At 46.1% G+C, this 26,836-nt stretch overlaps 2 protein-coding genes across 5 annotated transcripts in view; one reads left to right on the top strand and one right to left on the bottom strand.

Moving 5' to 3' along the window:
- Positions 1-8,265, bottom strand: part of LOC146064131 (uncharacterized) — a 45,864-nt gene extending 37,599 nt beyond the window's left edge. The window contains exon 1 of the mRNA XM_083177287.1: positions 8,118-8,265. The gene's annotated coding sequence lies outside the window, so the exon portion shown is untranslated. The remainder of the gene's footprint in view (positions 1-8,117) is intronic.
- A 37-nt stretch (positions 8,266-8,302) lies between these two features.
- Positions 8,303-26,836, top strand: part of ZNF451 (zinc finger protein 451) — a 47,411-nt gene continuing 28,877 nt past the window's right edge. Inside the window, exons 1-5 of one of the 4 annotated variants that reach the window (XM_083177284.1) lie at positions 8,303-8,455; positions 11,480-11,563; positions 14,120-14,188; positions 17,465-17,584; positions 23,956-24,067. In XM_083177284.1, coding sequence (XP_083033410.1) covers positions 11,483-11,563; positions 14,120-14,188; positions 17,465-17,584; positions 23,956-24,067 — 382 coding nt within the window. In that variant the 5' untranslated portion in view covers positions 8,303-8,455; positions 11,480-11,482. Of the gene's footprint in view, positions 8,580-11,479; positions 11,564-14,119; positions 14,189-17,464; positions 17,585-23,955; positions 24,068-26,836 lie in introns of all 4 variants that reach the window. The other 3 variants (XM_083177283.1, XM_083177286.1, XM_083177285.1) reach the window with 3 other exon arrangements.

The following is a 26,836-nucleotide window of genomic DNA, read 5'->3' as shown; positions in this document are numbered from 1 at the left end:
CCGTACAGTGCAAGTGTCACACTGTTATATTGTGTGAATACCTGGTACTCTGACATCACCTTGTCAGCTGATCTTAGCAGCCTATCACACACCTACAGCTGAGTGATACTCCCTGTGAGAATTCCCACTGGTGCCAGAAGCAAGGTGTTACTTCCCTGAACTACATGTTGTTCCTTGTCTCTCATGTGCAAGTTAAAGATTCTGTTATCTGGCCCAGAATTGCAGTTGCTGTAATTCCCTGCACTCCAGCTAAGTACTTCTCTGCAAGTAATCAATCCTGCAAATACTAGTTCACCAAGCTCATCCTGCAAACACCAGTGTTACCTGCTTATACAGCTGACTGCAATCACCACCTGCACAGTACCTGGGGAGATCCACTCTCAGTTTGCTCATTCAGTCTCTGTTCACTGCTTGTTGGTTCCAAGCTCATACCTGAAGTCATCCAGTGCTGCATAGTATTATCAGTGTCCAGTGTCTCGGGTACTCACACCATTTCAGCATTATACCTGTGTGTATCCAGCCTTCTGATTTACTGTTACCGACCTGGCTATCCCTGCAACTGCTAAAACCTTGTCTGCACTACGCTCCCTGATATCTGGTACTGACCTGGCTATTCCTGTGACAAAGAACCTGCTCAATCCTTGTGTACCTCCAGCCATCTGTTATTTGCTACCGACCCGGCTATACCTGTGACCTGCACCTGCTAAACCCTTGTCTGACTACTGCTCCCTCCAGTGTAACTAGCACCTGTACGAGAAGCCTGGTCAGAGGGCCGCGACCGACGTGCCAGGTGCCGCAAAAGCCCAAATCCTGCTTGGAGGGGTCACTGGCAGAAAACCCCTGGCACGGTTAGACTCCGCGCCTCTGCTCAGGTACAGTCAAATTCTCACACAGGTAGTGTCCTCCTCTGAGATCCGTGACAGCAAGTTTGTAAATGTGGTGTGAAACCTTTATGTACACCTTCGGCTTGCCCCATCTTTGGACTAGCATATTGGACACCTCCAGATGGAGAGCCCATTCGCCAGCGTGAAGAATAACAGCTTAAAAAAAAAAAAGACCACCTGCCAGTTGAGGATTCCCGGAACGAAAATCGCTGACAGAGCTGGATTCCTTAACGCCACCCACCCTAGTATGCGGAAGGTCTGTGTCATGGCACACCAATTGCAAGTGCTGCCTTGATAATGTACAAAAGTGACAGTTGTCGTATAGTCGGACTGTACCTGCACAATCAAGACCAAGATCTTGAAAGATCGCCCATAACTCTAGTATGTTGATAGGTAACTGACTCTTCTGATGGGTCCAAAGGCCCTGAAAGCTTTGCTGACAGCTCACCACCCCCTGAAGGATAGCATCCATTGTGAGAAAGATCCATTTTGGATATCCAAAACAGAATACCTTCCTTTAGTCTGGGGGGGGGGCAACAAGCGGCCCTCCAGATGATGAACTACACATCCCAGCATGCCTTGCCTTAGTTTTGCTATTTGGCCAAGGTGAAACTGATGCAAGGCATGCTGAGATGTGTAGTTCATTAACATCTGGAGGGCCACTTGTTGCCCATCCCTGCTTTAGTCTCTGATCCAGAAGCCACGAAGATAGGGAAAGACATACCGCCAGGGTCAGAACAATGCACTGGGACTGGATTCAGTCATGGTATCCCAACCATTTGTTCAGAATCTCCCCCTGTGACGGAAGAGAGTGAAAATGCACATACTCCGCCATATCATAGACTGACACCATCGACCCACAGCATGTACAGACACCTGCATGCGAGATCTCAGATGCAAAACTGCAGAGTCCTGCAATGATCACCCGGAAGGAATATTCATTGCTCAACACAATCCAGGTGAGCTCCAAGATGCAGCATAGACTGCATGGGAACAATTGAGGACTTGCACCAGTTGATAATTCAGCTATGGGCCTGTAACAACTCCACAAGAGTCAATTAAGATCCTGTAATACTTGTGCAGACTGAGCCATGATTAGTAAGTCACCCAGGTACAGTAGAATTCGGATACACATACGATGAAGCTTGCTCCCAATTACTGTCATGACTTTTGTGAAGCAACGGGGAGCAGTGGAGAGTGCAAACAGTAGTGCTCAATACTGTCTCCACTGCAGCACAATCCTCAGATGTTCAGGATTTGAACATGGAAATAAGCATCTTGGATGTCCATGGAAGCCATGAAATACCACGGTTCAAATGCCAGGATAATCGATCTGAATAAGGAGAGCCGTAGGAATTTGTTGAGGTTGAATACGGGAAGGTATGTTCTGTTAGGCTTACATACCAAGAACAGGATGGCATAGGTGTAGGTACTAGGATGACAAAGGACAACAGAAGTTTTTGGATGGCCTTCTCTAAGGACCTTGCTTTTTTCTAAGTCCCTTGGTAAATCTATAGAAAAGTAGGAGCTGGGTAGTAGACTATGAAACATCAGGGCATAACCCCTTGACACATCAATCACCCAGGCATCTGTTATGGATTCTATCAAGACGGCTGCAAATCATAACAGTCGGCATCCCACCCTGGTGTTCCCAAGGTGGACAATTTCCCCATCATGTGGAGGATTTGTCAGTGTGCTTTGAGTACAGGCATTTGGTTGCCCTTTGGTTTGGAAGGTCTATCGACCCTTGTCCTCGACTGAAAGGTAGTAGTGCAAGGCCAAGGATCAGGAATAGAGGGAAGAAAGGCAGTCTTTGAGGCCGCCACTGTAGCCACAATTTTGTCGAGTTCAGAACCAAAATGTACCAACTCCTTATAAGGGAGCACTTTCAAGGCTCTCAAAAAGCACCAGCTTTCCAACATCAAAGCCATAGGGATGGTCTTGCCGCAATAGCCTGCATCAATGGCAGCTTCACCTATGTATAGAGATGCTTGCTGTATGTTGGAGCCTTATCTACATTATTTCCCCTTTAGGAGTACCTGTGGATAGACCTCCCAGAAGGGCATCAGACCATTCCCCTAAAGCAGTGGTTCCCAACCTGGGGTACTAGTACTCCTGGGGGTACTCTGCATACCAGTTGGGGGTACTTGAAAATAATATTGGTAATGACGGAAGATGAAAAAAGTATTTTGATGGCAGAAGAAGACCCATTGCCATGCAGAAGAACCATGTTTTATCACTTTCGGTTCTGTCTTCAGCGTCATCAGCATCATCAGTGTCTCCTGGTGCTTTTGCCTGACCAGCAATCCACAGGGAGCTTCCCATGCTGCCCTCAGACATCAGCGATCATCTGCCCTGCACTGACACAGGTAGAGGAAGCAGCGACATTAATCCTACAGGTGTTAGTGGGAACCCTGGAGACAATACACAAACAGCGGCCAGACACGGAAGGGCACGATTCCTGTCCGCTACTCCTTAATATAAGGACATGCATAAGGATACGCATACTGCTCACTTCCACTCCAATCCTAAGTACTGTCTATATTTCAAATTGAGAGGGGGTACTCTTCAATAAAAAGCTTAATCAAGGGGTACGGGAGAGAAAAAAAGGTTGGGAACCACTGCCCTAAAGCATGGGTATTTAAACTGTGGCCCTCCAGATTTTGTGAAACTACAAATTCCAGCATGACTTGCCACAGGTTTAACCACTTAAGTGGTATGCCTGGAAATTCTCCGTGCTCAGCTGCGCTGCGGGCTGTCCCGGAAAATTTCCAGGCATGCAACTATGTAGAAGGTGAGCGCCAGTGGTGCCTCCGTCGGAGCACCACTGGCGCACTACCTTTAGGGGTCCCCCCCCAACCCTACTGTTCCCTTCCGGGTCCCTCCGGCGTACATGGCAATCGTACGCCGGAGCTCCCCCAAACACCACTAGTGTAGTGACATAGGCGGCAGGCTCGGGGATGTTCGGGCGGCTTGGGAAAGCTCAGTCACCCGAGTCGCCGCAAAACATCCCCGAGCCTGCCGCCTGGGAAGCTCCAGCGTACTAACGCCAGAGTGAAGGTGAGGGGAAGGGGCCGCGTCATATGCTCTGTGGTGGGTTTTGCTGGGGCAGGACAAACCTGCCCTGGTAGGTTTGTCCTGCCCCAGCAAAACCCACCATTCAAGGGGTTAACACTCCCTTATAGCAAAACTGTGGCAAGGCATGCTGGGATTTGTAGTTTCACAACATCTGGAGGGCCACAGTTTGAAGACCCATGCCCTAACCTAAAGCCTTAGTCACCCATGCTGAAAAAAGAGCAGGTCTGACTATAGCCCCTGCATTACTGTAAATAAGTTTGAGGAAATTTTCCAGCTTCCTATCGGCAGAGTCCTTGAGGGATACCATATTAGGAATAGGGAGAGTGGAAGTCCGAACCAGTCTAGCCACATGGGAGGAGCAGTTTCCCACATAATCTTCCACCGGGAGTAGGTAAATGGTTGGAAGACTTTTAGGCAAATTAAACCTGTTGTTGGCCATCTTCAAAGCCTCTGACATCTCATCCTATTGCTCAGATCTAGGCAAAAAGGTAACCGCCTTCTTTCACATTTGAAATTAGGGACCTTAGACTTGAGGCGGATCAGGGTCCTTCATAGACCACCAAAACCTCAGCATCAACACGTGATCAAGTGTTCACAGGGGTAGAGGATACCTCAACAGACAAAATAGAACCAGTCTCTTCGTAGTCTGACCCAGAAGTGCACTGGAACAGTGACGTGAAACACCCTCTGTGCGTCCTAGAATGTGAGGGAGGAGAGATAGCCAGTAGTGGTAAGCATGGAGGCAGCGTGCCACTGACCCAGGGGAGGGGCTAACTGGGAGAGACCACCTTCCCTTGCTGACAGTCTCAGGGAAAATGCCCCCCAGCACAATCACAGGAAGGCAGCAGGGGGAGGGCTCCGGCAACGCTGCTCCGCTACTGGCGGTGTCTGCCCACTGCCTGGCTTTCCTGGTGGTGTAGTGGGGGAATGGAGTAGCCAAACACCAACTGCCAGGACAGATTGGCAACCCCCTTTGCTGGAGCTGCACAGCCGCTGGTGCCCCACACACAGAGCTGGTGCCCCACACACAGAGACTTGTGACTTACCTGTCCCCAGTCACCCCACTGCCCAGTTGAGGTCCTGCACTGACTGTGTGATACTGCAGCCACCAGCGCCCAGGTGATTGAGTGGCAGCACTGGTGTCTGACAAACACCCAGTGCTGCTGCACAGCATAAACAAAGAAATAAAACAAAATATTATCAGGCACCTTAATGCAGCCTCCTTTATAAAAATGTGCTCTGGCTCCTGCCAGCACCAAATGAAAACTGTCTGTCTAGGGTGGAGGGAGGGAATAGGGGGAGGAGGAGCCAGGGTTGCCCAGAAGAAACCGGTTTTAACCGTTTAGTGGCAGGCTGCTCCAATCCTACACCCCAGCGTTGCCCTATGTGTCTCCTATGGAACGAAGAAAAAAATAGAAATTGATTAGCATATTTTCTTACTTTCACATAGAAATCAAAATAATGCCCCTTTCCCACTGCAGCTCTTAAACGGTAAATTGGCGTTTTTTCCCCACTATTTACCGTTTAAGGCTGCAGTGGGAAAGCGCCAGAGTTGATTTACCGGTTAAAGTTAACGGGTATTTCAACCCGTTTAAAAAGCAGAGTCCTACACGTTTAAATACAGTTTTTTAGGCAGTGGGAATGCCTCTTAAACGGTATTTAAAATGCCACACTACTTCAACCTCCCCTGGTACCTGCCCTGTGCCCACCCTCCTCTGATACTTACCTGCGTGGGGGATCCGGGCAGTGGGGTTCACGCACTGCTGAGGAGGCAGCGGGATCCGGCATGGGCACATTACTTTGGGTCCCTCTGCATGCTGGGCAGTGGGGACGCAGCAGGGTCCATCCCGCATGGGCACTGTGCTGGTGGTCCATTCAGGGTCCGGGCAGTCCCTGCAGCTGATGGGAACTAATAGTTCCCACTATGTGCATATCAATGAGCCGCTCATTACATATGCGCATATGTAATGAGCGGCTCATTGATATGCACGGCACTCAGTACCTGCTTTATTGATAATCAACAATGGGCTGACATGTGGGTAGGGATGGCCATCTTTGCCATCGATGGCAATTCTGCAACTGGCTATCGATAGTGCTAAACTATGCAATGGATGACCATCGATATTTTTACATATCGATGGTCATCCATTGTGTTTGATTGATTGCCCTTCGGGCCAATCAAAACACGGGGGGGGGGGGGCTATGCTCTGTGTACCAAAAAGCAAAACATCGTTGCTGTTCCATCGATGGAGGGAAGGTTCTCCCCTATCGATGGCAAAAGTATTCGACATAGGCCATGAACCATCGATGATTTCCAATCATCGATGGTCGATGCCCATCCCTACATGCGGATAAATCCCTCAATGTCGGGCTTGAGCTGCAAGTCAGGGACCGTTACATCACTACTTGTTATCGCTAAATGATAATAAGCGAGGACAGCTGTATTATTCAAAGATAGTCATTCCTTGTCCAGACTCATCACTCGCCCAGTGTGTATGTGTCATTAGTTGAAAATTAATATGTAAAGCCCCGTACACACAGGGCGACCCAGGTTTTGGTTGAGCAACGTGCTACAGCACAATCGCTCAGCATGCCGCAATGTGCTGTGATATGAGGGGGGGGGGGGGGGATTAATACAGCATGGTGCTTTTGTAAGGGGAGTGTTTTGAGGTTGCATGGTTCTTTGCCAAGTGGGCTTAACCCTACATGGTGCCAACATAAGGGTGGGTAAAGTAGGTTTTACCCTGTTTAAAGCTAGCTGGGGAGGAGGGGGGGGAGGAGTGCATGCTGCTGGGTGTGGGTGAGGGACAGTGCACTGGCGCCGGTTGTGGGGGATGTAGGGGGGTGAACTGGTGCCATCTCCCACGCCCAACGCCAGGCCACCCCCCCCTCCATCTCCCACACCCAGTGCACTCATCCTCCTAGATCGCTAAAAATAACAGGCGCCAGTGCACTCTCTCCCTCCATCTAATACACAAGGGCCCAGTGCACTCTCTCTCCCCCATCCATCTCACACCCAGCACCAGTGCACTCTCCCCACTATCTCCCAAACCCAGTGGCAATATATCCCCCCCCCCCACACACACCCCCAGCACCAGTGCGCACCCCCCCCCCCAACCCAGCGGCAGTATATCCCCCACACACACCCAACCAGTGCACCGCAACCCCCCCAGCACCAGAGTGCCCCCTCCATACCCAGCTGCAGTATATCCCCCCACACACACCCAACACCAGTGCACCGCAACCCCCCCATACCCAGCTGCAGTATATCCCTCTGCCCCCACACACACCCAACACCAGTGCACCGCAACCCCCCCATACCCAGCTGCAGTATATCCCTCTCCCCCCACACACACCCAGCACCAGTGCACTCTCCCCTCTATCTCCCAAACCCAGTGACAGTATACCCCCCACATACCCCCTCTCCCCCCCCATACCCAGCTGCAGTATATCCCCACCCCCTCTCCCCCCCCATACCCAGCTGCAGTATATACCCCCCCCCATACCCAGCTGCTGTATATCCCTCCCCCCATACCCAGCTGCAGTATATCCCTCCCCCCATACCCAGCTGCAGTATATCCCTCCCCCCCCCCCCCCAGACACCCAGCACCAGTGCACTCGCCCCTCCATACCCAGCTGCAGTGTATCCCTCCCCCCCAGCACCAGTGCACTCCCCCCCCAAATATCTCCCAAACCCAGCGGGAGTAGAACCCCCCCCCCCCCAGAGAGCACTCCCTCATACCCAGAGGCAGTATATCCCCCCCCCCCCCCCCACACACACACACACTTTACTCCCCCTCCCCCACATGCGGCGGCTGTGGCAGAGCACCCCCCTTCCCCCACACACATACCCAGCATCAACTCACTGCGCACCCCTCACCAATTTCCCAAACCCAGCGACAGTGCACTCTACCTCGCCTTCCAAACATAGCAGCAGTGCACCCCTCCCTCATACCCAGCGGCGGCAGGTCACCAGGCACCTGTGCACCCCTCCCCAATGCCCTTCCCGACAACAGGCACCACTCCCCAATACCCAGCGGTGGCAGGAAAGCCGGGGCCCGTGCACTCTCTCTCCCCCTCCATAGATTGGGAAGGGGGGGGAGTGTAAACGTGGGGTGCCGCAAGTGTGAAAAACTCCCGGGAAAGTGTACCAACCTGATGCCGCCGTGGGACTCATGACCACGCCGCACGTGTTGTTTCCTGCAGCGGGAAAACTGTGCTGCGTGCTGACTCCTCCCCCTGATGACGACAGTCACATGGAAGTGACGTCGCCAAACCTCCTTTCCACGAAGGGAATCTAGCCGCTACCCTAGTGGTGAGTGTGACTGCCATTAACCCCGCCCCCATCTTGCCGCTCTCAGGAACAGCAGCCAGCATGGACTACATTTCCCAGATTCCCCGGACCGGTCGCTCTCGTAGCGACGTGGCGGCAGCGGCGGGAGTCTCCGCTTCTGGGCTCTGACAGTGCTCGTGTTATGTAGTGCACGTTGCAGGTAACGGATTTACGTAACAGCGGCGGCGCGTGTGATGGGGCCGCTCTGACCGGGTCCCACCGGCGGCCGATGTGCACCTCCCACCCAGCATCTCCGCAGTCATTGTGGCCTTTTTAAAAACTTTGTATGTATATATATATTATGTTTTTGCTTGTAGATATATTGTTAAATGGGCAACCTTTTCTACCCAATGCATTTTTGGACGATTATAATCGGCCTGATTGTCGTAGTTAATGAATGGTCATTATCCACATCAAGGCCATTTGCGTCCACCAAAAATGTATCCAATAGTTCACATAAACCTGGGATCATGATGAAGCTCCGAGTCCCAACCCCATTTGTTATTGCAGGTTAACTGGCTTCTTATTGGGGGTTATGGCACACATGCCTTAGGCACGCAAAACATAATATCATATAAGTGCTGGGGGGTTGGGGTACCACAGGTCTTCAACCTGTGGCCCTCCAGATGTTGTGAAACTACATGTTCCAACATGCATTGCCCCATTTTTTCCTATGAGAGCATGCCAAAACGGTCAGGGCATGCTGGGACATGTAGTTCTACAACATCTGGAGGGCCACAGGTTGAAGACTTGTGGCCAATGATACAGTACTCCTGCTAATAGGATCCCTCCCTCAGGGGCAGATGTATGAAGCCTGGAGAAGTGATAAAGGGGAAGAAACTTGACAGTTGTGAGCTGATTGGCTGCTGCTATATCACCAGCCACTTTTATTACTGCTCCAGGCGTGATAAATCTGCTTACTTGTGTGTGGTGGTGGATAGTTCTCTACTGGGGTAATTCAGCGATCCATCAGTTTTGGGTGCACATGCATGACCTGAGTCAACACGTGTGCATGGAGTTGAGGGATCTGGTCAGAGCGCAACCTAGTACCTTGACCAATTTCTTTCAGGTGGAGACATTAGATAATTTGCGCAGCCGCTGATAGTTAACTATATCAGCTGTGCCGTGGGAGAACTATATTGACTGTACACGCTGGCCGATGATGTCACCCGCTCCATACATGCAGTCGCTGACGATATTGTCAGACTGAGCTGCATGTACAGACAATGTGGGGGTGGGGTCATTAACGATAATGACTGTGCACCCGGGACAATATATAAGGGATATTTGTCAACCGTATCGTTTATATTGTTGAAAATATTTCAATCAGTGTATACTCATCTTAACACTTATGCTAGTGAATGAGCTATTAATGCCAGTTTGTTCAACATGGGTTATCAGGTTCGGTGCTTTTACACCGCACCTTGACCGGGAAGCAACCCGCCAATAACCCGGGTTAAGTGTGATGTGAAAGGGGCCTCAGTAATTTTTCTTCTGTTGGAGCATTAAAAAATGAAGGCTAAATATGTATTTTGGAAGGTCAATGGCTGCAATAGAAGCTAATCCTTGCACTATGTTGGGAGGAAAGTGATCACCAATACCACCACTTTATATCTGGGTTATGGAATCTGCTATGCATGCTTGCTCTGCTTACTAGCAAATGTAACCAGAGAGTGCTGGGGCTGATGATGGAGTTTGCTGCTGGGCCAGGCTCTGGAATGTGCTGGCCAATTTGGCAAAAATTATGGGGGTCACTTTAGAGGTTGTATACTGTGGATCATAGCATTAGCCTCTTGAGTGGTGGGTTTTTCTGGGACAGGACTAGGGTGGCCAATCCCGGGATCGGGATTGGTGGGATCCCGGGATTTGGCCCCTAAAACACCAGGATTTCAATCCCGGGATTGGAGTTTCCAATCCCGGGATTTCGGGATTAGACTGCGCATGCGCAGTCTAATACCGGGCAGCATCTGAGCAAGTGCTCAGACGCTGCCCAGCTACTCCTGTCCCGGCATTGTGGCTCTGCGCAGCGTGACGAGGCCAGAGGTCACGCTGCGCAGGCCAAGCAGCTGCGCAGCCCCGTTCTGTCATCGCCCGGATGCCTGCCCGGCCGCCCGCACACCTCCCTGCCCGGCTCCTGAAGTGAAGTGGCCGCCTCCTGCCTGTCTCCGGCATCAGCAATGGACCACCCACCCTCCCAGCTTCACCGACCACCCGCCCGGCTGCACCGCACATGTAAGTAAATATGCGGGGCGGCCGGGGCGGGTTTTTTAATTAGGGAAGCCGATCCCGGGAATCCCGGGATTGGGCATTTTTCAATCCCGAATCCCGGGATTGAAAAAATGCTCTGGGATTGGCTTCCCTAGACAGGACATACAGGTTTTTCCTGCCCCAGAAATACCCACCACAGACTGTGCAGACCACTCCCTCCCCCCCCCGTGTCGACCTGATGACCCTGTCGACCTAACACATGTCGACCTAACACATGTCGACCTAACACATGTCGACCTTCCTGCATGTCGACTTAATGGTGTCGACCTAATGACTGTCTAACAACTTGCTGGTGACCAACTGATCCACACCCGGTCTGTAATATCCTCCAGTGTGTGTACACTCAATATCGTTAGCAATGTCCTACATCGTCTGTACATGTAGCTTAATTTTGACTAAATCGTCAACCACTGCATGTACGGAGTGGAAACCCAATGACCTCACTGAATGATATTAATTATATCATTCAGTGTGTATGCACTATATTATTCGCCTTGGAGTTCAAGGGAAGTCGCTGATGATAGTGTTCGTAATTATATTGTCTAGTCTGTTTGGGAGTTTTAGTTCCTGTGATCTATTTGTTTTGTGTCTTTTTTCTTAATTTTCTATACTTTGATTTAATTCTAGCACTCTGTGTCTTTTAAATCCTGTGCAGGTCCTCTTCCCTGCCTGGTGTATTGCTTTCTGCTGTGGTGCTATAAGCAAATATCTGGTCTGCGTATCAGTGCTGAAATACAGACCACATTGTGCTATAAACACCACAACAGAGTGTGACACCCTAGGCAGGGAAGAGAAACTGCATAGGTTTTGAAAGATGCAGGGTGCTACAATAGATACTTAAAACTTTATCCCAAGCCACCCAATTGGCAATTGTAGAAAAATAACATTGATTTGCTTGATAAAATTTGACTACTAGATAATGGATGCTGATGCCTCTTCTGAGATAGAAATGCTGGATATAGAAGATCACGGTGATGAAGAAGATATTAAGTTCATCAGTGTAAGTATCAGAATTCATATATATTTATACTTTTTTTTTTTTCTAATTTTTTTAGGTACCATCAGTTTTCTTGAGATCCGCTTTTCAGCCATGAATATCTTTACTGTGAAGTTTAGACTACATGTAGCTAAACCTGTAACCCCATTAGAAGTGTCAGTGTGTTTGGCAAAGCAGTTCATATTACACAATTGTTTTTTTTTTTTTGTGGTTACTAAAATGAAATAAGCACATGCCCTTACGCTGGGTACACACGGGGCGATATATCACTCGGCGATATATCATTGAGCGATATATCGCTCAGTATCCCGTTTTGCATCAGCGACCAGAGATGGTCGCAGATGAAAAAGAAACTGCCGGGGGAGCCTGGCAGTGGAAATCAGCTGGTCGTAGGAGCATGCTCCTGCGATCACTACGGGGAAAAAACTGGAGCGCGTACCCGGCAATATATCGCCGGTGCACACTCCCATTGTGGGCAATATGGTCGTTCAGCGACCATATTGCCGGCGATATTAGCAAAAATCGCCCCCGTGTGTACGCACCATCAGAGACGTTATTATTTATTTACAGTTTCTGATACAGCACACACACATTCCACAGCGGAAGCTTACAGTCTATATTCCCTACAACATGTACATGCGCACACAGACATTCTAGGGTCTAGGGTTAATTAACCCACTAGTATATTTTTGGATTGTGGGAGGATACCCACACAAGTGGGGAGAATATACAAACTCTGCACAGTTAGGGCCATGGTGGGAATTGAACACATGACATCAGTGCTGTGAGGCAGTAATGCTAACCATTACACCATCCGTACTGCCCTGTTATGCTGAAACAGTAGATGCTCGTATTTCCCTCAATGATTTTTACAATAGGTGAATTCAGTGGTGGTCTCATGAATGATATAAATAAAATAAAGAACTTAAAAGTAATTATGGCTTTCCATAACTACCTTTAGTAAAAATAGTTTATTCATTCTTACACAAAAACTGGAAAAAAATGCACTGAGCAATAATATAATGAATTTGGATGTGCATATAATTCAATTGAAGATGCTGCTATTCAGCAGAATAAGAAAATATATTGCAATAAAAATAGAGGTGGATCCAGAAGAAGGCAGAGCTGATGGGCTTACGCCACTGAAGTGAATGATGTTAATATCTCACTTGGGTTAGTCTATATAATGTAGAAGAGTTCCTTTTCTTATTTGTCAGTATAACAAGTCCTAGATTATATTAGTAGCTTTAATGTTGCGCTCCACAAATTCACTACTCGACTATAAATCTGGCCATAGAGGACCGAGTTATCTCTGTTTGCACCATAGAAATCCTGCCCTGAGCAGCCCAAAGAGAGAGTTGCGAAACATTATGCCAATCTGGTTCCCATTGTCTTGTTGTATTTAAATAAAAAAATGGATTCCCAAGGAAAAATATTGTGAATGTAGTACACAGTAAAATGCTAGAAAAACCTTCATTTTCCATCTGAGTTCCCAGAAGCTGAGAAAAATATTTATCTGCTAAATTGCCTGCATTTCGACGGTTTTTAGAAAATGATTTGCATCATGTATGTGTGATCTCCAGTGGATAAAGTGCAGGTGCAATGTAGGCAGTGAAGAACCCAATAAACTAAAAAATAATGTCCAGCTTGTGTGTGAATTTACATTTGCATTTTAGGGTAAGAATGGTAATATACAGGTGCAAAGTGAGTGAACAAATGCGGTTTATCTCTGGAAATGGCTCCCCCCACTCTATCTTCATTAACTAAATTTCTATAGTAGCCCATACACTGTCCGATGCGGCGGGTTAGTCTTGTACTTTGAGATGCGCGCTCCCGCGGCATCTCATCGTACAGTACAAAAAGTATGTGCTGCACATACTTTTTGTACATGCCTTTCATCGCATCGCAAGCGATGCATGCTATTTAAGTACAAAACGGATCCAATAAACGGACCATGTGTGGGCACCTTATGAGCTTTTCTTTTCAGCACCCCTATGTATAAACCTTAAGCAAATTTGCAAAGTAGGTGGGTACAACTAAAGAGACTGCTTTTTTAATTGCAGTTCAGCCCACTGGACCACTCCAGAAGTTTATTACTAATTAAGCTACTGTAATTGGAAGCTTCCAATTGTATAATTAGTCAATAGTGCTGCTAAAAATGGTGTCTTTTTTTTTTTTTTTTTATAAAATGTTTGCATCAGACTTTCTTTAGAAATGCTGTGGCTCATTTTCTTTCCTTCAGTTGGATAGGACAAACCCAGCACCATGGGGTTTTCCTAGATTTTTCCCAAGTTGATTATTCTCACTAAACTAGTCTCATGGCTGCACTAACAAGGAATATACTGACTTCACAATAACTTCATTTCTTAAGCCAATTTGGTAGAATTTGATCTGCAAGCACTGCTGTATCACCCTCCTGCTCTTTGGTTTTAGTAAAGCCTAGCTTTAAGTCTGTTTGTAGTGGAACCGTACCTAAAAAATGCTGATTTTATTATTTTTGGCACGTTTTACATGTATAACCCAGGCAAACCCAGCATTAATGCCTCTTTTCATGTACAGGAGGGCCATGTAAGACCTGTTCTGGAATGTATTGACCTTAGCAGTGATGATGACTCACCGGTCTTGAATGTAAGTTTTTGTGACTAGTGCTGGAATAATGTGCTGGCCAGTGGTAATAAAGTACACTCCGGCAATGTGGTGTGCGCAATGCTGTAAAGCCCAAATAATTTTATCTGTTAGAACTTAGTTTTCCACTTTAAAATGTATTCCTACATTTAAACGCAATTTTTTTTTCTTTGTTCATGTCTAATAGTTCTTGCATTTGTAAATATATACTATAAAGCAGCCAGTGGGCCTTTTGTTAGGTATAAAGTGCGGTAAGCATTGAGTTTTTAGTCTTGGTTGACACAGTAGCATAATGCAGTTGGTGAATTTTCATGCTGCACCAACCGGTTGTATAATTTCAGAAGGTTCTTTTATTGTACTGAGGTTTGGTGGCCAGTGGAGTGCGCTGAACTTGTGATGATTGTGGAACCAGTTTGAGATGACGTGCTTTATGTCTGTTGGAATGGACATACATGGTCATCATCAATACTCAAGTAGGCGGTGGCATTTGAATCATGGTCTGTTAGTATGTATGAACCACATACAGAACAGGATGGATCCATGAAATCATGTTTACTTTATTCCAATTTCTGAACCTACCCTCTCTTGGTAAATTTATGAGATTGAGATTAATGTAAAATTATAATTGCAGCCGAAAGTGGATGCTCCCAATGTCCAAAACGCTGAGAATATTTTCCGGGCGCTACTACAGTATTAAAATATGAAATTGGAACAAAGCGCAATGTTTTACTGTATGAGTTACTATGCTTTGCATACTACAAGTGAAATTGACCAAACCATATTATTTGGGGGTTACTTAAGGCCTCATTCGTCTACATTACCAGTGTCCTCACCAGGATAAACTGGAAACGTGCAGGTCACATAGTTGTTAAGGCTGTTAATCCCTTCACCTTGGTTGCTCTGCTTGGGTTTGGCTTTGGTCAGGAAGGTTGTGGAGAGTTGGTCAGAACATTTTGGCTGAATGCCACGCTTCTGATGGGCTGGATTTACGGACGCTAGTAGAGCATATCAATGAGGCTTCCCAGTATCTGGTGGCAGCTGCTATGTATGTGTATAACTTTGGGGCTAAAATTCAAGGGACAAAGTATTTTGTGGCTTAATTTTTGGAATTGGGTTGCTAAATCAAAGAAAGCTTTGGCGTCCTTTCTATTCTCTGGGAAGGGTCTGTTTGTAATAAAATTATTTTTCAGGCCACTATGGGAAACAGTTCCCCATTGCTGGTATTTTCCCCAGGGACATATTTTTTTCATCTCTAGAAAGATTGAAGAACTGTTACGATCTACAGTAAGGTATATTGGATTTGTCAGAAAATCAATTGCTTCCAAGGTTTCTGATGGTTACCTTAATGGGTTTGTGTGCTACTAACTTATATTCCGCTCTTTTGAGACCAATGGTTTGATTCCACCCATTCGGAACCTGAAAATCCTGTTGGGGGTGGACCGTTTTGAAATTGGAGCATAGAATGAGTGGAGTTAATAGGTTCATGATGTCCATAGAAATCAATGATGTGCACTTGCATTGTTCCGGTCTGAAAGCTTTAAGGTATCTCCTCAGGATTGCTATTCAGTTATTTTTATGTTATGAGCAACCTGGCCACAGTGCCATTGGTATTCACAACTGTTATGGCTACCCTTTCAGACATAGGTGGGCAGCTTCCCTTCCATTACCTGAACAATGTGCTGATCCATGCATATTTAGTGACCTTGCTGTACACATATTCAGGAGAAAGCCTGGTACGTAGAGGCTCATGGTGGCATTCCCAATGTCAACAAAAACACGGTTATGGATGAGAGCAAATGACAGTTGACCATTAAGCTTGGAAATGCTGGAAAACTGCCAAACTGTCACTCATCCATAACCATGTTTTTGTTCCAACCAGCCAGATCTGAAGATAAATCTTACTAGTGTATGGGCACCTTAAGTGGCAACAGTCTCATCAGATGTTACATAGAATTTGGCCAATCTAGTCTGCTCCTTTTTTAACAATATTGTTACTTCAAAACCTATTTATTTGTAAGGATATCCTTAAGTCTATCCCATGCCTGGTTAAATTGTTCTAATGCCTTAGCCCAGACGTGTCAAACCCGCGGGCCGCATGTGGCCCCGGCCACCTTCTTTTGCGGCCCACAGGTTCATGGCAGGCTTAAGTGGGCAAAGCCCCTATCCGAACGCTGAAGCCAGGAGAGGCTTCAGAAGAAAATGTGCAGTATACTGCACATTTTCTTCTGAAGCCTCTCCTGGCTTCAGCATTCCCAATAGTGCATTGCGCGGGTGCACGTGTGACGTCACCGCGCAGTGCAGGACTAAGGCGCTTGGTGGCGGGAAGGCAGGGTAGTGGAGGGCGGCGAGTGGCTGCAGTGAGGGGGCAGAGCGGCCTGCAGTTACCCCCTGCCAGAGGCAGCATCATGGAGCAGAGCAGTGCTTCCCCGTCAGCACGGGGATGAATTAACCCTCCATTGCCTGCCAGCGGTAAGGTAAGATACTTTTTTTTTTTTTTTGTGTGTGTTGTCTGGCTCCGCGGGGGCCTGTGTGTCTGGCACCGCGGGTCAGAATGTGAATTTTTACTCATTCCCTCGGTCAGAATGTGAATGTCTGAATAGACACTGATATATAATATAGAGGAGGCGACTGTACAGTGCTGACAATGGGTATATAGGACAATTGTATATAGGATTTTTTTTTTCTTTTTTTCTTCTTGCGGCCCACACAAGACTTAGACCTTGATTATTCGGCCCAGTTGGGATGACATGCCTGTCTTAGCCTCTACCACCTCTGATCGGGTAGTGGACAAGTGGAACAGCCTTTCTGTGAAGTAACTTCAGATTTCCCCTAAAACTACCTCCCTCCAGTTTCAGTGCATGTCCTTGTGTTCTAATACTTTGCATTTGAAGAATGTCTCCCTCCTGTAAAACCTTTGATGTATTTAAAAGTTTCTATCCGGTCGGCGCCCCCCCCCCCCCCCCCCCCCCCCTTCCCTTCTCTGCTTCAGACTAGACATATTGAGATTTTTTAAGTATTTCCTTGTGCTAATATAGCATGCGATGCGATAAAAAGACAGTACAAAAAGTATGTGTAACACATACTTTCTGTACTATGCGTTGAGATGCCGCGGGAGCGCGCATCTCAAAGCACACATCGCATCAGCAGTATCGGGACGTGTATGGGGCACCTTTTAAGCCTCCATATCACTGGTTCCAATGGCCCTCAATCCCTTTCTAGAAAATAAGTACAAGATTCACATTTTGTATGCACTTATAATATTGAGTTTTTTTTTCCCAGAGACCGCCAAAAGACCATATTGACCGTCAAAAGGACCGTGTGGCTTCAACCCTTGAACGTCTTGCACGTCATGTTGAGGTAGAAAAGCAGATGAAGGCTGAAAAAAATCGAGCATTTCAAGTGAGTTAAACTTATTTTACGTCTTCCTACTTAATGGCAGCCTTAACACTGGGTTTAGCCCCTCCTCCTCCTTATAGACAGGTCGTTTTTTTTCCCCTAGGATCCTCCCACACCACGTAAATAAGCATGCTCCACCCTAATCCCCCTTAGTCTTTTTTCCTGTCTCCTCTTAGATAGCGTCAGGTCAGAATTTTATTTTTTTCTGTTACTCGCGGTGAGCTGCGCGCTGCTGTGACTGGGTAGTGGTCTTAGGGTGGCGGCGCCTATACCCTGTATTGGTCCGGGCTGGTCAGCATGGACACGCGAGGCGGTACTGCATTCAGGAGCAGGGCTTCGCGCGCACGAGGTTCATACCTGTGCGCCTATTTCCGGCAGAAGCAGGTGCTGCGTTCCACAGCAGCGCAGCGTGCGGGTCACGTAAGTCACTTCCGGTCAGCGGCAGACGCCGGTAACAGTGTGAGGAAAGTATATAAACCTGTTAGTTGTGTTGAACATGGGTGTACTTGGCTGGTGGCTGTGTAACGCTGCATACAACATGGAAGAGTCCTCTGCCGTGAAGTCTGTGATACCGCTGCCCAGGTAGGTCCTCTATGAGGACTGGTTAGTTTATTTATATCTTATTCTTATTATACTTCAGATAGTTAGTATACTTTTGTAGTCTGCCCCCGATTTCAAAGAAAAAGATTTGCAAAAAGAAGCACTGTTCTAAAACGTGTCCTTCATGTGACAAAGCGTTTGTCCCTCTGGAGGATGAAAATGTGTGCAAGGATTGTTTTAAGGAGGTTGCTCCTGTGGTGGATACATCTGTGCAAATTGCAGATATGATGGAATGGATGAAGAAAACTTTTCTTTCTAAGAGGAGTATTTTAATACTAACGAGGTCTAGATCTCAAACCAGCTTAGATCTTGAATTTGACACCAATTCCCCTGTATGTATGTCTGATGATGGTACTCAATCAGAAGCAGAATCTGGAGAAATTGTAGAAGAGGATAGATCTTTCAACTTAGAATTGGTTGAAATGGTCCTAAAGAGACTGTACAAAACATTAAATTATAAGGAACCTGTTAAAGATGAAGAGGTTTCTTTATTTGAGGAAAGATCTAAAAAGTGTAGATGCTTTCCGGTACACAAAGTTGTCAAGGAAGTATTACAAAAAGAATGGTCTAATGCTGACAAACGTGTGGGTACGTTTAAAAGGGTGGATAAAATGTACCCCATACAAGATGAGGAATTTATTAAATGGTGTGCTATCCCCAAAATTGACACAGCGGTGGCTGAGATTACTACTAAGACTACTATTCCCGTTGAAGACTGAGCATCATTAAAGGATGCAATGGACAAGAAAATGGAAAGTGCATTCAAAAGATTGCATATTTCCAGCTCAATTGCAATGAAATCTGGTGTGGCGATAGCCTCTGTGTCCAGAGCGCTTAGGTTATGGTGTTCATCTCTTCAGGATGAGGTACGTGACAAAGCCTCTAGAGATCTTATCAGCAAAAATTTGAGTTTTATTCAGCTAGCCATTGATTATTTATGTGAGGCTTCACTGGATATGTTGGATTTCTCCGCCAAATCCATGACGTCCGGTATTATAGCCAGAAGAGCTCTGTGGCTCAAAAATTGGGTGACTGATACTCACTCAAAAAAATGGTTGGTTACTTTTACCATTTGAGGGGTCGTTTCTATTCGGAGGAAAATTGGATGCCCTAATACAGAGATTATCCGGTGGGAAATCTGTTAGACTCCCACAAGATAAAAGGGGGAAGTTCTCTGAATTCTCCTCTAGACAATACTTCCGTCAAGCCAGAAGTTACAGGCCAGGAAGACCGTTTAGAGACAGATATTCTACTGGATCCAGGTCATTTTTTCGTCAGTCCAGTAGAAGAAATACCCAAAGACAGTGACGGTGTTCCTTCCCAGGGGACGATTCCGGTGGCAGGGAGACTGATGAAATTCGCAGAAAATTGGTCTCATACCATCCAGGACAAATGGGCACTGGAAGTGGTTACCCTGGGATACCAGTTAGAGTTTGTGGTCAGACCAATCACAGACAGATTTTTGATTTAAAGAATTCCTGTAATTTCAGAAGAAAGGATAGCTCTAGAGCAGAGCATAGGGGAGCTGGTAAATTCCAAAGCAGTGGAACGAGTCCCAAATTCAGAAGAAGGTACCGGGTTTTACTCCCGAATTTTTGTTGTTCCCAAAGTATCCGGAGGGTTCCGGATTATATTAGACTTAAGAGACTTGAATATAAGATTGTGGAAGAAGAAATTCCACATGGAAACACTGAAGTCCATACTTCTGGGGGTAAGAAGAGGAGATTGGCTTATCTCAGTGGATCTCAAAGATGCGTATATCCACATCCCCATAAGGAAAGTAGACTGAATGTATCTAAGGTTTTGCATGAAAGAAATGCTTTTTCAATTTACATGTCTGCCCTTCGGACTCACGTCATCCCCAAGGGTGTTTACCAAAATACTGGTGACACTATTAGCTCATCTAAGGAAAAGAGGAATCAATATTTGGGCTTATCTAGACGATTTACTCATAACAGGAAGATCAAGGGAAGAAGCCTCAGCAGCGGCAGCAGAGGTAATACTATGTCTTCAACAACACGGCTGGATAATAAACCGGAAGAAGAGTCACGTAGAGCCGTCGCAAAGAATTTAGTTTCTGGGCATCGCACTAGACTCTAAGAAATTCGTCGTCTCCCTCTCCAAGGAAAGATGCGAGAAAATACGAAATCTGGCATCACTGTTTCAGCATCAAGATCGTATACAGTTAAGAACAGCAGTAAGCCTGTTAGGAATGATGTCTTCAGCAATGGAGGTAGTACCATGGGCAAGATGGCGTATGCGGCAGTTTCAGATGGAAATCATAAGATATTCCCTAAAACCGATGTCTTTCTGGGTAAGTGTCAGAACAGGCAAAAGATTCTCTGAATTGGTGGTCCAGCGATCTATTGCCACTAAGAACAACGTCCTTAGAAAGTCCACAAGTTCTAAGACCTACTACAGACACAATCGCTATCGGATGGGGGGCGGTCATGTCAAGGAACATGGACACCAGCAGAACGGACGATGTCTTCCAACCAGAAGGAACTAAGAGCAGTATGGCTAGTGATATGGCATTTTCAAGTAGAAATTTCAAACTCCCACCTGAAAGTGTTCTCAGACAACATAGCCGCTGTTTCATATATAAACAAACAAGGAGGGACGAGAAGTCGTGCGCTCATGAAGGAGATAGCGAATATAATGAACTGGGCAGAAGGTCATCTAAGGTCAATTTCAGCTTTTTATGTTCCAGGTCGAGAGAACAAGGTGGCGGATTTCCTGAGCAGAAATCAGGTGTTACCAGGGGAATGGGAATTGGAAGAATCCCTATTTCACATGATAGTCAAGAGATTCGGAACACCAGAGGTGGACCTGATGGTGTCATCCAAAAACAAGAAACTTCCAAAATTCTTCTCAAGGTGCAAGATGCAGGGGTCTATATGGATAGATGCCCTATCGCAGAGATGGGACTTCACGCTGGCTTATATATTCCCTCCGTTTGCACTAATCTCCAGGGTGCTCAGGAAAACCAGGGAGGAAAAGGCGCAAGTGGTGATCATTCTACCGGATTGGCCCAGAAGACCTTGGTTTCCTCCTTGTAATGAGTATGGCGGTGGAGAGACCACTGAAATGGCCAGTACGTCCAAACATGTTATGCCAAGGACCACTGATCTATCCAGAACCTCACAAGCTAAATTTGACGGCCTGGAGATTGAGAGGCGATTATTAAGAAATAAGGGGTTGTCATCGGAAGTGGTAGAGGTGCTTCTTCAAGCAAGAAAGAAAGTGTCCTCGAATGTATACTACAGAATATGGGAGGTCTTTGCCAGATGGGCCAAGGATAAATGCCAGGCTCACAACGCGGACATACCTCATGTTTTACAATTCCTGTGTGATGGGTTTGCTAAAGGCCTAGCAGTAGCTACACTGAAGGTCCACATCTCGGCGTTGAGCGTATTTCTGGATAGAAAGTTAGCAGACCATGAACTTCTTATAAAAAGGTTCTGTCAGGCCATTAAAAGAATGAGGCCTCAGATAAGATCAGTTGTACCTCAGTGGGACTTGAATTTAGTTCTAAATACTTTGATGTCACCACCATTCGAACCTTTGGATAGATGTAAACTAAAGTTCTTGACATGGAAAATCGTGTTTTTAGTCGCTATTACTTCAGCAAAGAGGGTGAGTGAGCTCCAGGCCCTATGGGCACAAGAACCTTACTTAAAGTTTTTTCCTGACAGATTGGTGTTAAGGACTAATCCACTTTTTCTTCCTAAAGTGGTGTCAGCTTTCCATATTAATCAGGAAATAGTCCTACCATCCTTTTACCCTGAGCCTAGTAACCCGAAAGAAGAAAAATTACATATGTTGGATGTGGTGAGAGCAGTCTCTATGTATTTAAAAAGAACTGAAGGTTTCAGAAAAAAAAAGTCATTATTCGTCGTTCCAATGGGAGCCAAGAAAGGATTGGCACCGTCTAGACAGACCATCTCAAGATGGGTTAAAGAAATGATATCTTTTGCATATAAAAAGATTGGACGAGAAGCACCTAGAATGATTAAGGCACATTCAACAAGGGCAATGGCGGTGTCTTGGGCAAGAGAGGCAAATGTGTCCATGAAAGACATCTGTTCGGCAACAACTTGGTCATCGATACATACATTTACTAAACATTACGCTCTGGATGTGAATAGGAAACAATTCGGAGAGCGTATCCTTAGCCATGTTATGGCATAAGGTATGGTAGCCCACCCTTTATTCTGCTTTGATATATCCCAGTGTTAAGGCTGCCATGAAGTAGGAAGAAGTAAATAGCGGATTATGCTAACGATAATTCCTTTTCTTCGGAATACTTCATGGCAGCCTATGAATTCCCGCCCTTTGTCTGTGTTTTTTCCTAGGATCATGGGAGGACACATTCAAAGACTAAGGGGATTAGGGTGGAGCATGCTTATATACGTGGTGTGGGAGGATCCTAGGGGAAAAAACCGACCTGTCTATAAGGAGGAGGAGGGGCTAAACCCAGTGTTAAGGCTGCCATGAAGTATTCCGAAGAAAAGGAATTATCGTAAGCATAATCCGCTATTATCTTTCAGTATTGTCCAAATACATGTGAAGATGACTAAAGGGGGTGTTCACGCGATGTGCGCTTGCAATTCGATCCCGATGTGGGGGCGCAATGTCATGTCCACTCTGGCCTCGATCAGCCTGTGTCTGTTGCAGAGCTGTGGAAGGGTCAGGGCACACTTACACAGAATGAAAGTCATTAGATGTGAGTTGCGTATGGATTTGCAGCTGATCTGTGATATTATCGCAAGTCACTCGCAGACTTGTACAGGGCAGGTTTTCACTCTGTCTGGGCGGTGACTTCGGCAGACTTTTGCAAATTTGCACAGCAGTGATCGGGTCTGGATAAGGCGCTGTGTTTGGCTACAGCACATCACTTTAAGGCTCTGAAAATCCCTTACAAGCTTCTTCCTGTAAAGGACACATTCAGTCATCTCTCCTGAGGATAGGTTGAGTCCTGCTAATAGTTGCCATTCCTTATTTATGAGATACTTAAGAACTTGGGACTCTCTGCCCTTCCTCTGGAATCTGTGTAGTCTACACACATAGTTCTATTAATGTTTAAGGGTTACCTCCACAATATTTAAATTAAATAACCTCAAATTCTCCTTGAGTTTCCCTTATGTATAACCTAAAGTGACAATTTTCAATTGTTGGGAGCCAATTCACCTACCACTATATTTTTGGATTGTGGGAGGAAACCGGAGTACCCGGAGGAAACCCATGCAAGTACGGGGAGAATATACAAACTCTGCACAGTTATGGCCATGATGGAAATTTAACCGGTGACCTCAGCGCTGTGAGGCAGTAAAGGTGCCCATACACGTTACAATTATTGTATACAATATTGTATACAATATCGCATCTCATCCGATCTCGGTTTTGCGATGACATCAGATGAGATGAGATCTAGTACAGAAAGTACGTGCTGCACATACTTTTTGTACTAGATCTCATTTCATCTGATGTCATCGCAAAACTGAGATCGGATGAGATGCGATATTGTATACAATATTGTATACAATAATTGTAACGTGTATGGGCACCTTTATGCTAATCACTACACGGTCTGCGCTGCCTGAGAGTATGTGAAATCCTTCCGATTTATTGTATGTTAAAATTATTTTAGTCCAGCAATATCACCAATGCCATGTACTGTTTTTAGAGAAATTCATTACATCTGCTACATGAATAATTTTACATATTTCAGTTTTACCTACATTACAAATTTTACATTTGTTTCCAATATGTAGGAGAAGATAAACTATCAGCATGCTCATGGTTTGCAAGAATTGGAATTTATCAAGGATCTACCTGGTGCAAATGCTGCAAAAGTGTGTGTAAATCAGTGGTTGAAAATGCCAGGTAATCAAAATAAGTAACTAAATATATGTGATCACAGATCCCTCTGGTTAATGGAAACTATCATTCCTAATTCCTAATTGATCATTATGCCTCCAGCAATTAAAAGGATAGCTCTGCATTGGTGCTGTTCACAGGAAACCACTAAATGTATAAATGTTCAATGATACTGTATTAGTACAGGTTGAGTTTACCTTATCCGAAATGCTCGGGACCAGGAGCATTTTGGATAAGGGATTTTTGCAGATTTCTAAAACTTTTTTTCTCATGCTTAGCTGGTCCCACGGTTTACCCTTTGGACATTGGAATCCTCTTCAGCAGCATCCCTGGTCCCAAGGATGAATCCTTGGGACTGGGGATGCCACTGAAGACTATTACGATGGCTGCCGTGGACTCCAGGGGAGGAGGTAAGTATTAAAGAAACCTACAATTTTTTGAATATTTTGGATATGGGATAAAAAAACATGTTTAACCTTCAAAAAGTATGAATAAAAATGACTGATCAGGGTATTTAGTATGTTAACTTGGAAGTGCAGCAATCCGGTAATAAAACACTAGCTGTTAATGACAGTGTACATTGTATCCATATTACTAACTCATTATTTTAGTCCCAGGTAGTTGGAAGGTAATAACTCCTATCTGTGTACAACAGGAGAAAAATGACCTGAGGAATACTCCTATAACATACATGAAGTGTACACTAGGAGTAATTTGCGGCTCACGATTCTCTGCTTTTGTAGTCCGGTCTGGCTGCAGTCTGTGGTACTATGTATTGGCAGGCTCCGATCATGGAGCTGTTCTTGATAATCTGGTGTGAATGAAACACAGATGCTTCCTACGGGATACACACAGATGACCGGTGTTGATGATGCCGGCAGTCAGAATACAGACACTCGCATCTGGACAAGGGACAGGTAAGTATAGTTACCCTCCACCTGCCACCCCAACCCTTCTATGTGCTTAACCATAACCTTTCCCTCCCCACAGCCTGAACCTATATAACTTCCACTGGTTAACACACAAAATATTCCACTTAACTAGCACAGCTGATGAAATGCAGATCTTAAAGGGTGGATCTTGTAGGCAGTGTACATATGGAGGAAAAATGATGGGGTACTTGTTTAGTTTCACGACGGCAGATAAATCGCATGTGATGCGATTTTGTACCTGTTCATAACCCCACTATCCACCGATTTTAGCCACCAAACCCGAAGCGTGGCGAGCCCCGCAAGGGGACGCGGATTACATGTATTCCGCGTCCCCTTGCGGGGCTCGCTGCGCTCAGCACGGAATATAAGTAATCCGCGTACGCTTGCCACGCTTCGGGCTCGGTGACTCGCCACACTATATAAAATCAACTCCATGGATAGTGGGGTTATGAACAGGTACAAAATTGCATCCGATCGCATCGCATGCGATTATATCTGCCGCCGTGAAACTGAACAAGTACCAATGATGGTTTATAGTGAAGTACAGTTTTAATTCAGTTTTAATTTTAATAATCACAAATAAACCAAATGGTTTGAGGGGACAAGGTAAGTGTGCAGCACATTACCAGAAAGAGTTGAACTGATATAAAAACCGTTCAATAAGCGCATGTACAGTGTCCGTCCCGGGCAACAGGCTCTGGTCCAGGCTGTGCACAGTGCTGCAAACGTCTCCAGTCCCACAATCCTCTGACCAACGCATTTGAACCCGTTATCGGGTCTTTATCAAGGTCCAAAAACTTGGAATGTCACTCCCCACTCCTTCTCCCAGTTAAATACCATGGAGTTTTCAGTCATGCGACGCCCCCACTAGTGCCTGACCTAACTCCACATTCCTGGCCTGACCCTATCCCGCCCCTTGTAGTCACTGACATTTGGCATCCTGATGCTTTTCACCACTGGTCTTGTGAAGGCATTTGCTATGCCGGCGTCTGTATACGGATCTTGGCATCTTCTTCAAACTACCACGCCTGCTGACTAATATCCCTTTCACATTAAAAAACTAGGTCCAACCTGGGTTATTTGAACACTGTTGCAAGCCTACCCTCATGGGTTATCAGTTGATGCTTTTTATTTCTTTATAAAGTATTCTTTATTTTGTGGTTGTAGATATTATTGTACCGGACTACAAATGCAGGGATCAATAAACCGCAAAGTACTGATCATTTCATTCATGTCTAGGGGTTTTTCTCACCTCTGTGGTGCTGCCAGTGGCTACTGGAGTGTTGCTGATGGGATCAGTTAAGGACACGCACCTATGTACGCTGTGCCCCCACCATATAGTGCCTCTATATACACTGCATCCCCATACACATCCATACAGTGCCCTTTATGTACAGGTCACCCCTCCTCCATATACTGCTTCCACCATATACCGCATATTCTGCACATCCATTATGTGCTATGCTGCTACCCCAGATTACTTGCCATTATGGGACACTGCAGCAAGAAGTATCAGTAACCTGGAAATTAATGCATTATCTACCAGACTGTTAGAACTGAGGTAATGGGGACACGTGTCCACTTGCCAGCAGGGAGAGAAGGTGAATCAGTCTGGCACAAACAGGTGAGACCCTGTGTGGGCTTAGCAGTATGGTGGAGGGGAGGAGGGGTCGGTGCTGGGGATGCAGATGATGTGGGTGAGGAAGAGGCAAATAACTGTCTCGGCTGCTTTATATACCCTGTGAAAGTGGAGTGACAGGGTCCTGTGCTCGCCCCTCAATCACTGTACAGGCCATACCCAGACCCCTCTAGACAGCTGCTGGTGAGTACTGGTCTCCACCTC

The sequence above is a fragment of the Crinia signifera genome, chromosome 3 (assembly GCF_055691185.1).
Source record: "Crinia signifera chromosome 3, ASM5569118v1, whole genome shotgun sequence".
Classification (NCBI taxonomy): Eukaryota; Metazoa; Chordata; class Amphibia; order Anura; family Myobatrachidae; genus Crinia; species Crinia signifera.
Note: the sequence above shows the minus strand (reverse complement) of the source record. Positions and strands in the feature narration are given on the sequence as shown.